General features: G+C 56.9%; 2 protein-coding genes across 6 annotated transcripts in view; both read left to right on the top strand.

Annotated features, from left to right (window-relative positions):
- Positions 1–13,083, top strand: part of ZNF385C (zinc finger protein 385C) — a 58,804-nt gene that overhangs the window by 32,205 nt on the left and 13,516 nt on the right. The gene's annotated exons all lie outside the window — the stretch shown is intronic.
- On the top strand, positions 4,212–10,433 carry CUNH17orf113 (chromosome unknown C17orf113 homolog). Its single transcript, XM_066204821.1, has 3 exons — positions 4,212–4,506; positions 6,250–6,874; positions 7,844–10,433. Exons 2-3 carry the CDS (start codon positions 6,356–6,358, stop codon positions 9,374–9,376), a joined length of 2,052 nt encoding a protein of 683 aa, XP_066060918.1. The 5' UTR covers positions 4,212–4,506; positions 6,250–6,355; the 3' UTR covers positions 9,377–10,433.

The following is a 13,083-nucleotide window of genomic DNA, read 5'->3' on the forward strand; positions in this document are numbered from 1 at the left end:
GCTGGGGCTGGCTGAAGCCCACGTGGTTTCACTGCTTGGGGGGGGTTTGGGGACAGCTGTGACACTGTCACATGCAGTGGTTTAGGCGTCACCATTGTGGTCTGCGTGCAGTGCTCTGGCACATCTGGGATGGCACCGCTGAGAGGGAACAGCCCAGCAGGGCTGGCCACTAGCTGGAGCCTGGCTCTGCCACTGGCCTACCAGGTGGTCCTGGCCATGTCACTTATCCTCTCTGAGCCTGTCTGTCTTCTCGTGGGTCTTCTTGGCTCTCTGGGGGCTCAGTGCCAGCCCAGCCCCAGCTGTGTGAGGGAGGCACCTGCCTTCAGGTGCTTCAATAATAGAAATCATTAATTCTCACTGCTAATGGAAGATACACTGCACTATGAAAAATGTGCGTTGGCTTGGAGGCAATTCAAAAGGCTGGTGGAGACGGGAGCCCCTAATTTGTTCCAAATTGGTTATTTCACTGGAATGGTGAGAAAGCATCAATCTGAGGAGCTTTTCTCCCTTTTCATTTCTGTCAGCCATTCCTCAGCTGTAATGAATTGGACTTGGCTGCAATTTTTACAATTTAAACAGTGTCCAGAATAAAGGCTGAAGTGATCAGGGGTTCTGGTGCACTCCTGAGCTCTCCATCTCTTGGGAGAACCCGGCCCTCTCCCCCACCACCCAGGGAGGGGTGGGCAGGGCTGTGGGCAGTGGAACCCAGATCAGGGTTCAGCGCTTGCTGCCTCCAGTCAGGAAGAGCCCACATCCCTCCCGAGCCCCTCGGGACCTGTGGCAGAGGTTGGTGGGGTCTTGGCTGGGCTGCACCGGTCTGGCAGCACTGCTGGCTGTGACACAGGGGACACTGAGCTGATTGGGATCTCTGCTGGGGGAGGCATCCTTAAATGCTGGTTTTTCAGATCATTACCTGGCAGATGGGGAGCGTTGGGAATTAAAATCCAAAGGGAGCTGGGCTCAATGCTTGCGGACAAGGCAGGAAAAGCTGCTCTGTAGAGAAAAACTGATATTCAGTTTCGTTCCTCAGCAGCTGTTTTTGATATCAGTGCTGTGGGGTGAAGTTCCCTATAGCTCCTGGGGAACAAGATGCAGCCGAACTGCCTCCCAAGGACCAGGTGCATGGACTGGAGGAAGCCCAGGGAGCGAGATCACCCTGTCCCTGCTTCTGCTCCTTGACAAAAGGGCTTTGCCCTTCTCAGCTGCTGCTCAGAGGAGCCTCAGCCTGGAGCTGGGGTCGCCGGCGGGGAGAGATGAGCATGCTCCCCCCCCTCCCCAGCCCAGCTCAGTAATCCTGTTGTGACCATGTCCAGAGTTTGCAGGAATGTCATCTGAGTTTATTTCAAGGCTTGTTCCCTGCCAGCTGCAGTCACGCAGCTGAAGGTTGTGACAAGGCTGTGCAGGGGAACGAGGCACGAGGATGCATCCTGCAAGCTGGCAGTGGCTGTGGGGTGTGTGTGGGAGCCCATGTCAGCAAGCTGCGGGGCTTCTTCTCCAGTAGCACCCCATGGTTCCCTATCTATGGCCCACTGCCCATCCAACCCCCTCCACAAGGACCTGAGCGTGCTGGAGCCAGAGTCTTTGTGCCCACAGTGGTGCTGGAAGGGCACTTCCAGCAGAGGAGGAACAGCCCTCTGAGTTGTGCAGGAGAGCTGGGACACAGCTGTGAAATACTGGGGTCCCACAGTGTGTGTCCCATCCCCTTCTCTGCATGGGAACACCTTCTCCTCCCCATGTCCCTTCCAGTGTCTGCATATCCTGCAGGCCATGTCCTTGCCAGATCCGCCTGTCAAGGCACCAGCCCGGGGGCTGCAGGAGTATTTTTAATTTGGCTGAGCTGACACGGTGCCGGGTGCTCTCTCCCACATGAGACAGCGGCTCCTCACAGCCTTCCCCCTCTGCCACACACGGCAGAGATTGAACTGAGCTGTCACCACCTTCGGGTGCGAGGGATGCAGCCGGGCAGCTCCCATGAGTCTTCCCTCCCCTGCATGCTCCCAGTTCATTTTGGGGGCTGTTACAGCTGGGGTTTTGGGTGCAGAGGGTGAGGTCCCTACTTGCAAGGTTTTGGGTCTTTCCTACCCCATGCCCTGTGATGGCCAGGGGTGAGAGGGCTGGTGGAGCCAGGCACAGCAAGGTGGGTGGCCAGGAGAACTGGGGGCTGTGCAGGGATGGGGCTCCCCCGGGGTCAGCAGCTTTGGGATCACCAGCACCTCCGCTTCCCTGCGGGAAGAGTGTGCGTCATTTCCCAGAGCCTGACTGGCTTAGAGCAGGGATGGAAACAAAATCTCATAAATATCTTTGGATTCGGGGATTTAAATTTTTTTAAGATAATATGGCTGGGTTTGGTCTCTTCTGTTCAGCTTCTTATAGATGCAGTAAGAAACCCTCGGGGAACCTCTCCGTGGATGTGGGGCTGGAGTGCTGGAAGGGGTGCCAGGGACCAGCCTGGAGCGTCCCAGTGGGAGCTGCATACCTGGGGTCTGCTCTGGCTGCCGGAGGTGTGGGATGACAGTGGAAACTGGGACTCAGATGGAAATTGTGGCTCATGGCTGCTGCCGCCCTCGTGCCGCGGGGATGATGGATGTGCTGGTGCGCCCAGGGCACCTGCCCACCCAGCTCCTCAGGCACGGCACAGTCGGGAAAAATAGCAACAATTGGCTCGAGCCAAGGCGGCTGCTGCTGCTGCATGGAGGTAAACAGGAGTATCTCCACTCCAGTTCCTTTAGGAAGGACGTCTGACATCCGGCAGCTTTGTGAGGGCAGGGTGCTCGGCAGGGTCAGGGACATCCTGCAAATGCTGCCCAAAATTCGTGTTAAAGCTTGAGGCTTCCAGCAGGAATGGGTTTGCAGGGGAGAAGGAGTCAGTGGTTTCAGCCTTGCCCCTTGCATGGAGCAGGCAGAGCAAGCGTGTTCTCGTCTGGAGTCCACTGGTCCCGTGGATCCCAGTGCAGGGGCTCCGTGGAGGGGTCCCCATGGGAAGTGGAGTTGGTTCCAGCCACTGCCAATTTGGGGTCGCTGACCTTTGCCATCCTGCTCTGGATGCTGGGAACCAGGGAATGTGACCAGGGGATGCAGCAGGCTCCTGCCTAAAAACTCATTAAAAAGTCTCAATCCTCTTTTCTCGCGGCATTAGCACAAGAATAAAACTGGAGTGTTTTCACCCCAGGAGCCGGCTCTGGTTTCACCACCTCCAGCTCCCATTAACCCTGGGCCGAGGTGGCTCGGCAAGAATGTCCCCAGAGCAGGAAGAGCCTTTTGCCCCGGGATATATGGAAGAGCCTTAAGAGAGGAATTAACCCGGGGCCGCCAGACCCCCCTGCTGCAGAGCCAGCCGGAGCCAGGTACAATGCAGCTCCTAATCCAGGCAAATTCCGGTGGGACACATCCCTCCTCATGGCCCAACTCCACATCGGGAGAAGGGCGAGTCTGGGTGGGAGCATCCTTCAGCTCCTAGGCACCGGATATGTGCTGGGAAACAAGGAGTCAGGTTCCCATCAGGGGTCCCACGGGACACTGGTGCCCCTTTGGATTTCAGTGTTCTCAGGAGCCTGGTTTGGGGAAAGCAAAGGTGCCACAACATCCCCTTTCTGGAAGTAGTCGAGAGGCTCTAAATTTCACCTGCGTTTATTGCTAAAAGAAAGTTCTTTTGGGATGTGAGGAACCCCTCTGCTCGTTAGGGAGCCCTGGGGCAAGGGGCTGGGTTTCAGCCCCAGCCCAGGAGCTATGGACCCGGAGTGCAGGTAAGCAGGAACACCTGGCGTTCCCTAAAGGGCTTGGACTTGGATCCTGCCGAAACTCCGTGTCCACGGCTGCGGGGGCTGCTCTGCCTACGGCTGCTTGCAGAACACTTCCAAACCCCAGAGACACCGGTCCTGGCCGGCTGCAAACCCTCCTGCAGCTCACCCTGCTGCATGTGCCCAGCTCTCAGCTAAGAGACCCAGGCTAAGCGCTCCCCGGGCACCTGATGCCCACCGCTCCTCGCACCTTGGGGAAAGAGGTCCCGGCAGGTGAGCGTGTAGCGGGCACAGGGCACGGCTCCATGCGCTCCCCCTCCCCAGGGGCCGGAGCCCACGGCGCAGCCACCACGTCCACTGTCCCCGCGGCCCGGCCACGGCCGCGCGGCCTTCCCCATCCCGGCCACCGCTAGTGGCCACTGCCGCCGTGGGCTGCCGGCAGCATCCGTGATCCAGACAGTCCTCGCAGCAAGATGGCTGCTCCCGTGCTCCGGTGAGCGCGGGCGGCCGCCGCAGGCTTTGTTCCCGCAGCCGCCGCGCTCGGGGCGGCGGGGGCTGCGGGGCACGGGGGTGGTGCCGCCTTCCCAACACCCCGCTGCTTTTTGTTTTATTTTTGGCTTCGCCTTGCTTGGCTGGGTTTGTTTTGGGTTTTGTGGGGTTTTATTTTTATTATTTTTTTTTTTAATTAGATGATTTTTTTTTTTTCCTATTTAAAATCTGGGAAGTTTGCAAGCCCCCCCACCCCAAAGCTCATGGCAGCCTTTCCATGGTACGTATGTAGGGGCGGGTGAGCGGGGTGGGCACGCAGGGCTGGGCGCTGGGCTGGGCGCTGGGGCTGCTCCGCTCGCCCCCACGGGCACGGCGAGACGGCAGCCAGGGCTGATGCACTAGGGACAAGGGTCAGGGCAGTGGCTTGTCCTCTCACGAGTAAATCCTGATCCTGCCCAAACTTCCCGGCGGGGGGAGAAGCAGGCTGGTGGTGGGACCGGAGTGTGACCCCCATCCCGAGCTGCTGCCGAGCCCCCCGCGATGCGCAGCGCTGCTCTTGCCCGTGGGCAGCGGCAGTGAGGGGTGCTGGGCTGGTGCCAGAGCACCACGGGTGCTGCGGGAAGGGGTGTTACGGCGCTCTGCTCCATCCCAACCCCCGCCCTGGCCTCGTGCATCCCACACACTAATTGCTGCTCTTTTTTTTATTTTTTATTTTTTTCCTCTCCAAGGCAGCAGCTTCTGCTGGAGCAAGTGCTATGGGGGCTGTGGGGATGGCTTGGGAGCGAATGGGGTCAGTGACAGGGAAAAAGAGCACAGGGATCCTCCCCCTGGGGCCATTGCAGCCAGGATCTCGGTGCCTGCCCTGTGCAGGGATGGATGGGGTCACTGTGCCAGCGGCTGCAGTGCCGGTCACTCCAGGGCCACTTGCCAGCCTTGCCCCGGGCAGCCCGTGGGGAGCGCTGGCTCCATGGGGGTGGGCGTTCGCAGCGCTGGGAAGTCATGGTGTTGTTCTAACGCCTGAATTGTGAGGGCTCCTTCCCCCTGCTCCCACGGCGCTGTGGCAATGGCGCTGGTTTGGGGGCTTGTTCTTCACAAAAGCCCCAAGTTGCTCGTCGGTGTCTCAGCAAGTCATGTGGACTGATGGTATTCCCCAGTTTCCCTTCCCTGCTGCTGAGTGTACATGTTCTTTCTTTTTTCTTCTGCATTTTGGTTCTCCCCTTTCCCCATGCAGCGCTGGGTTCTTCTCCCTCCTCTTACCAACACCTTTATCAAGGCTCAGTTTGAATTTTCAATCTGGTTCATGGAGAAATGGGAGGATCAGACCGAGCGGGCCTGAAGTGTAGGGAGGAGGTCAAGTGAATGCTTAAACCCATTAGGTCCTGGTTTGGTTACATGTTTAAGTGCTTTGCAGCCTCCAGCTCAGTAGATATTTGGGAGCCTGGCCTGGAGTGGATCCGATGTGTCACCCCCTGGGAGGGACACTGGGATGTCACTGAATGTGCAAAGCATGGCTCTGCTGCCATGGGACCTGCCACGGCTTTGGCAATTCCCAGGACTGAGAGCACACGTGTGCACACAAGCACGTGTGTCTGAGCTAGCTCCCAGTCACCCTTGTTCAGCTCCAGGGCCCTAGCATTCACTACCAGCAGCGGGTGCTGCTCCTCTGGGGCTGAACACTCTTTTTTGGGCGTTTCAGCCAGCGCTGAGCCTTCCTCACCTTCCCAGTGCCAGCACAGTGGGGCAGGCTGCTCCAGGGGGAAGCATGTGGGGTGTTCCTGTGGTGATGGGACCACATGTGTGTGTGCCAGTCCCACCAGTGACACTGAGAGCTTCTGGTGATGCTGATGAGGTGCTTGATGGGATCCCCCCATGTGGTGCTGGGGCTGTTGCACAGCCTGACCTGCCCTCAGCACCGCTGTCACTGTGCTGTCACCATGCCACTATCACTGTGCCACCACAGCTGAGCCCCGGCTGAGGTTTGCAGCGCCCTAATCCCTTTCCCTTGTGTCTCTTTCATCTCTAGTCGGACCAAGAGAGTGGTAATAGACCTTCTTACTAAATTAAATGTGCAGGCTGCTCCTCAAGGCACGGTGCGGCTCAACCGTAGTTGATTTCCCAGCCACAGCAGCATGGTGCCTCCGGGGAAAAAGCCAGCCGGGGAAACTTCCAATTCCAATAAAAAGTGTAAACGCTATTTCAATGAACACTGGAAGGAAGAATTTACCTGGCTGGAGTTTGACTATGAGAGGAAGCTCATGTTTTGCATAGAGTGTCGGCAGGCGCTGGTGAAGAACAAGCACGGTAAAGCGGAAAACGCCTTTACCGTGGGCACGGACAACTTCCAGCGCCACGCGCTGCTGCGGCACGTCACCTCCGGCGCGCACCGCCAGGCGCTGGCGGTGAACCGGGAGCAGCTGGCCTTCGAGACCCGTGTCCACGGCCACCCCGAGCTGCGCTCGGTCATCAAGGTGGAGGTGAACCCCGCGAAGGTGGCCGTCCTCACCACCGTCTACTGGATGGCCAAGGAGGAGATCCCGGATGAGAAGTGCTCCTCCCTGCTCAACTTCCAGAAGTTCAACCTGTGCCAGGCGCTGCTGGCCTCGGAGCACAACGAGTACTACCACCCCGGCAGCGTCAGGGAGATGCAGGTGTGTATGCAGGGCTGGGGCTCTGCACCTGGGTGACCTCTGTGGGTGCGTGGCCACTGCACCTGGCAGAGCAGGGACAGTGCCCGTGCCCACTGTCTGTGCAGGAGCTCCCCGAGCCTGCCAGGCTGCTTTTGCAGGATGAAAGCTCAGGAGTTTAATTAGCACACGAGCACTGTGGGTTTTGCCTCTTTTGCCCTAAACTGAGTGATCAGGAAGATCAAGTAGCCGGAGAGTTTAGAAAGGATTTTCTGAATTTTACCAACACTTCATGCCTGCTAAAATCAAATTAAATTTTTAGTGAGTCTTGGCTGTTTGCCAGGCTTTTCAGCTCTCCGCAGAGCCTTATTTTGCTGCAGATAGACTAAACCCACTAATTAGGTTTCCCAGCCTGTGGTGATCCTAGCAGCGCTCACACACACAGAGGAAGTTTTCCCTCCGAACTGGGGAGTTTGCCTGAAATGGAGGGAGTGTGAGTAAATGAGTAAAGCTGGAAAAAAAATTGTTGCCATTTTGCTGCTGCTCCTGCTGGGCCAGTGAAGTGGAACTACTGGACTTGAATGGGGCCGGTGGGTTCCTGGTGTCCTGCCTCACTGCCCACACAGCTGGGAATGGGATGTTGGGGGCTGAGGGGTCAGTGCTGCTGGTGGTGCTGTGTCCTGCTGCAGCTGTGGGGCTGACCCCAAGCTCAGGACAGGAACTCCCAAGCTCTCAGCAGCTTCCCATGGTGCTTGAGCTGCCAAACAGGAGCAGGAGGAGAAAGCTTATTAGGGAAAAAGAAAGTGATTTCCAGCCTCTGTGTGTGCAGCTAGTGTAAGGGCTTTTCCCTGGCTCGGGGCTCATGCGCTGCGGGAGCCTGTGGGTGGGAGCCCACCCGCTCACTCTGTGCCAAGTGCTGCGCATCTCCCACTGCCTCTGAATCTCATTTGTGTTTCTCTCTCCCTCCCTGCACCCCTCCTTCAACTGGCCCAGGCAGCCATTGCCAAAGTCCTCCACAATGAGGACAGGCACAGGATCAAAGCCTCGCCGTTCATTGGGCTGGTGGTGGATGAGACTGTGGACGTCCTGGAACACCGCAGCCTCGCCATGTTCACCACCACTGTCTCCCCCTGCAACGGGCAGACCTCCACCACCTTCCTGGGCAGCTTTGAGCTGCCCACCGGGGAGGCCTCCACCGTGGCAGGCAAGGTGGGTGAGGTGATGCGCTCCTTCGGCATCCCCACCATGAAGCTCACCTGGCTCAGCGCCGACAGTGCCTCACTGGTGGCCGAGCGGCTGAGCGGGGTGGGGACGGCGCTGACCTCGCTCTGCCCGCTCCTCACTGAGGTGCACTGCCTGTCCCACGGCAGCTCCCTGCTGCTGGCTGAGAGCATCAGCACCATCGAGTACCTCCAGAAGTATGAGACCACTGTGGATGCGGTGTATAGGCTCTACTCCAGCTTCCAGGGGGAAGGTGATAGCCTCCAGGAGCTGCGGAGAGTCCTGGACCTCTGTGAGATAGACCTCGGGAGCCCCAAAGCCATCCACTGGACTTCTATCTTCCCAGCTGTAGAAGCCATCGACTCCTCGTGGCCCACACTGGTGCTGCTGCTGGAGAGCGAGGCGGAGCGCTCACCCGTGGCCCGTGGCCTCTGCGAAGAGCTCAAGAAGTTCCAGTTTGTGGCCTTCACCAAGATCCTCCTGGATGTCCTCCCCATCTTCCAGAAGCTCAGTCGCTTCTTCCAGATCGAGGACTTCGACCTCTCCATCTTGAAGCCCATAGTCTCAGCCACAGCCACCACACTGCAGGCCCAGCAGAGCACCAGTGGCCAGAACCTCCGGGAATTCCTCAGCGAGATGAACAAGCACCCACAGGACGGCCGGGAGGGTGAGAGCCGCCTCTACTACAAGGGTGTTGAGCTGGCCAACTGCTCCCAAGTGCACCTGAAACACTTTGAGCACCTGAAAGAGAGCTACCTGGAGAGGGTGCGGGGCAACCTGCTGGACAGGTTCCCCAGCAGCGTCCTGGAGGCCATCAGCTCCTTCTCTGCCATCTTCAACCCCAAGTGCTACCCCCAGTCTCTGGAGGACATTGGCAGCTATGGGGTCAGCGAGCTGAATTTCCTGCTGCAGGTGTACTCACGGGTGGTGGTGAGCGAGAGGGCCCTGAGCGACTTTCCCCTCTTCAAGCGCATCGTCTTCAGCCTCAGCCAGCTCTCCTTCAAGGATCTCTGTGTCAAGCTGGTCTACAGCAGCTCTGAGATGCATGAGCTCTTCCCAGACTTCGCTGTCCTGGCAGCTATTGCCCTGGCCTTGCCGCTGGGCTCGGTCCTTGCAGAGAAGATCAGCCGGGGCCGGGAGCTGCTGAAGCGCGGCCGGTCGCGCCATGCGAAGGACGAGGGGCTGTCTGACCTCATGAAGATCGCCATTGACGGGCCAGCCATCAGCGAGTTTAACTTTGCACTGGCCATCGAGTACTATGAGAGCATGAGGGAGTCTGGGTTCATCATGGCACAGGTGAAATGAGCGTGGCTGGTGAGGGCCGAGCCCTTGGGCAGAGCTGGGGCCTGCGGGCAGCCCCCAGCACCAGCTCAACACCGCCTTTCCCCATCACTGGTCACTGCAGGGGCCGGGCAGCTGCAGTGGATGGTGACCTGCTCTGTGCTGGGAAGAGGAAACAGGATCCTTTGCAAGGCCATGCTGCTCCCATGACCACCCCTCCCTCATGCCCCAAACTTCTGTTTGAATCAGCCAAGAGTTCAGAATCCTGGGGCCACCTGAGATCCCAAATTGCGATGGGTTTTTTCCGAGGGTTTGTCATTATTTTGTTTTAGGGAGATGAAGGCAAAAGCTCTTGAGCTCAAATGTCACGTTGCCTTTGCACAAAGATACCCAGCAGCTTTTGCTTAATGCTCTGCAAAAATATGGGATTTCTGTTATTCTGGAGCCTGGAGAGTGAATGCAGAAAAGGCAGCACATCCTCCGAGCTCTGCGCCGACCCCAACATGCCTGGCGGTGTCGTGTTGGTGTTCCTTGCACACAGCACAGGGTATTTTTAGCAGTGGCATCAAGTCATGATCATTTCAAGAGCAAGAGATGTAGGGAATGATATTGTAATGGCTGAGGAAATAGTAACTTTAAATGCATCATTGTGTACATATGTGTATGTGTATATATATATATAAATATACATATATAAATATATATATTAAAAAGGTCTATCTTAATTTTCCTAAAATTTGAAGTATAAAGATATCTAAAAGGACTTTTGGTTTTTTTTTTTTTTTTTGCAAGGACAGAATAAATTATGAGCAGGGGTCCAAAACCAGTCAATAGCTAATGCTTGTTCTTTCCAAAACGTCCTCAAGTCCCGGAGTTCCCTTTTCACCCTGAGCTCTTGGCGACCTGCAGTCCAGGAGAAAGTCCTTCAACACCTGCTTTCAGGACCAACTGAAGGTGCTCAGCTCGTATTTCTGCTCTGTAGTGTTACTCTCTGTCCCAAGGTGAGCAGAGCTGTTGGTTCCCTCAGCAGCCAGGAGCTCAAGCCCCTCTGCCCACAGGTCTGCCGGTGCCAGCGCTGTGGCCAAGTGGGGCTGGGATGCTGCTGGTGTGTTCCAGTGTGACAAAAAGCTGGTTTTGACTTGGAGTGCTGTTTTCTTCAGTTCAGACTGATTCTAATCAGCAATAAACCCAGTGCAGCAGCATGAAGCGTTACCTCCGTTGAATCCTGAGTGCCGGCTTCTCTGCTGGATATGGGAGGATGTCGTGGATCTGCTGGCCTATCCTATGGTCCAGGCCTGGTTGCTCTGGGAGTCCAATGCAGTGCAATCTTTTTGTTATCAGTCCAGATGGCAGAGGTGCTGGAGCTGCAGTGGTGCTGCCATCATGGTCCAGAGTTGTGGCTGGGTGTTGCTCCTTTCCTCTGGCCATCAGCCTTTGGCATTGGGGAGCTTCCTGGAAACATGCTTGGCCAGAGACAAAAGCTTTAAAACCCTCAGTAAGGATTTAGAGACAACATCAAAAATTGCTGAGAACATCTCCCAAGCAGGAGGGAGCCTCCGTGTGAATAAACAGCTCTGTCTCCATCTGGCCTGGGCAGACTCTGTGCCAGATGCTCTCTGAGGCAGCGGCGTCTGCGGAGATGGGTCCTTGGCAGACTCGTGTTGGTATGAGAACCTGCAGCGTTGGCCCTGCTGCCTTCAGAGGCAGCTCTGGGAGGTTCACACAGGCGGGTGTCAGAGCACAACAGTTGCTCTGCTCTGCCTCACAGGGACCAGGAGAAAAACCTGCTGCAGGTGTGTGTTCAGTGGCTGTGTAGAGTGAAGGGGTGGGGGACAGGCTGGGGAGGACAGCCAGATACAGTTCAGGTGAGTTTGGTTAAATGTAGGGCTCAAAAGTACTTTAAATTCCAAGAGATCCCTACAAAAGGCATTTGTCTGTGGGACAGGAGCTGGGCTGGGCTGAGCTCCAGAGGGCTGGGAAGGGGCTGAGCCTCAGGTAGAGAATGTGCAGGCTCCGATGGCTCTGGCTGAGCCCCAAGCAGGGGACACGCAGCACCACATTAGGGACATCATAGCTTTGACATCTCTTGGTCAGGCCTGGACCGTACCTGTGGAACTGGGGGGGGGGCACAGAGACAACCCCCCCAAACTGCAACAGGTGCTCATGCCACCAGCCCCTTGGAATGCTCTGCAGAGCCTGGAGCACATCCTGTCCCAGGAGGACCCGCAGTGCCAGAGCAGCAGCATTTTCTGGGGAGGTGGGAGTTCCTCTGCCAAAACGGGGAGACAGAGCAGGGGCTGTGACAAGAAGCTGCTCCACCAGCACAGCCCCACCTGCTGCTGGCCATGCCTGTCACCTTGCCTAAGGTCGTGTCATTCTATACAGACCTGGGACCCTGCCACTCTCCCAAAAGCAAATCTCCTTAATTGAGTGTCTAATTAATACCTAAAAATACTGCCCTCAGCTGCTGCCGGAATCTGCCCTGCAGCAAAGGTAAGGCAGGACCCACAATGCCCTGGCCCTGTGACCTTGGGAAGGTGCCCCAAGAGCATCCTGTGGGTGCCCCAGAAGGGTGTTGTGACAAGCTGGGGGAGCTTCACTGGGGTGGCCTCAGCCCTCTTCCTGCTCCTGGGGGTCTTGTCTGCTTCAGGGGCAAAGCCAAGTGAGAAAGGACCTGCTCATCTGCAGGGTCTCACAGGGATTTCTGAGCTCTCTCTAACTGCCTGGTTGATCCCAGTCCAGAAATGTGTTTAATCCACAAATTTGAGCTCAAGGATGTGCCAAAGGGGTTGACATATCTTCTCTGTACCCTTGGTGGGCAGCAGGCGCTGCAGGTGGTGACCAATCCTGGGAGTCTGTGTCCCCTCAGCGGTTGTCCTGTGCCTGCCCAGTGCAGGAGCTGCTCCCCAGGGAGTGAACCCTTCAGCCCAAGCATCAGCAGAGCTGTAGCATCCCTTGTTGTAGTCACTGATTTTGGGAATGAGGTGACCGCCCACCTCTTGTTTCTCCCATATATATGTATATATATTTTTTTATATTTGTGTATATTTCATGCTTTTAAGGCCAGTATAGTCCGTGCAAATCGCACTGACTGTGACGAGTGGCACCCCTCGTGATCCAGCCCCAAAAGCCTTTGCTACTCTCACGTGGGGCCCCGGCTGCATGTGCTGGGGGGTCCCAGGGCAGCTCCTCTGGCGCCAGCCCGGCAGTCTCAGATGATTTGATGTAGGAACACTGTTTCACGCCTCAGAAGGTTAATTATGCACCCCTCACCCAGGCCTGCTCGCTGCTGCTGTAACTTTATTTATTTATTTTTAAGCGGTTTCACAGATTTCCCTTCTGGGCGACTCTGGAATTAACTCGATCAGTGCACGCCTGATGAAGCAAACTGTAATTCCTCCCTGGAGTCAGGCCTGGCTCGGGGATGGCTCCGGCGCCGTGGCAGAGCCGCCGCGTGCGTTCGCCCAGAAAGAGGTCGTTGGTGCCCGTGGGGCTGGCGACGAGCACTCGCTGCTCAAATCCAGGGAATCTCTCAAACTTTGAATTTCAGATGCATGTCTCAGATCCTGCACCAGCCGGGATCGGCACAGGGTGGGTGTGGAGCAGAGTGAGGAGCAGCACCAGCCTAGGGTCCTCATTCTGCATAGCTGGCGTCAGGGTGTGAGGGCTGGAGGGGCATTCGGGCTCCATGCTGTCACAAGAGGTGCTGGTGGGGAGTGTTCCTGCTGTGG

Source organism: Chamaea fasciata, unplaced genomic scaffold (genome assembly GCF_029207755.1).
Source record: "Chamaea fasciata isolate MVZ Bird 193981 ecotype frontalis unplaced genomic scaffold, bChaFas1.0.hap1 SCAF_27, whole genome shotgun sequence".
In the NCBI taxonomy this organism is placed as follows: domain Eukaryota; kingdom Metazoa; phylum Chordata; class Aves; order Passeriformes; family Sylviidae; genus Chamaea; species Chamaea fasciata.

Bases quoted from the DNA above. Each gene is read 5' to 3' on its own strand.
- CUNH17orf113 (XM_066204821.1), top strand. From the start codon at position 6,356: ATGGTGCCTCCGGGGAAAAAGCCAGCCGGGGAAACTTCCAATTCCAAT. The intron at 6,875-7,843 runs GTGTGTATGCAG...CAACTGGCCCAG, and splicing joins GCAGCGTCAGGGAGATGCAG to GCAGCCATTGCCAAAGTCCT.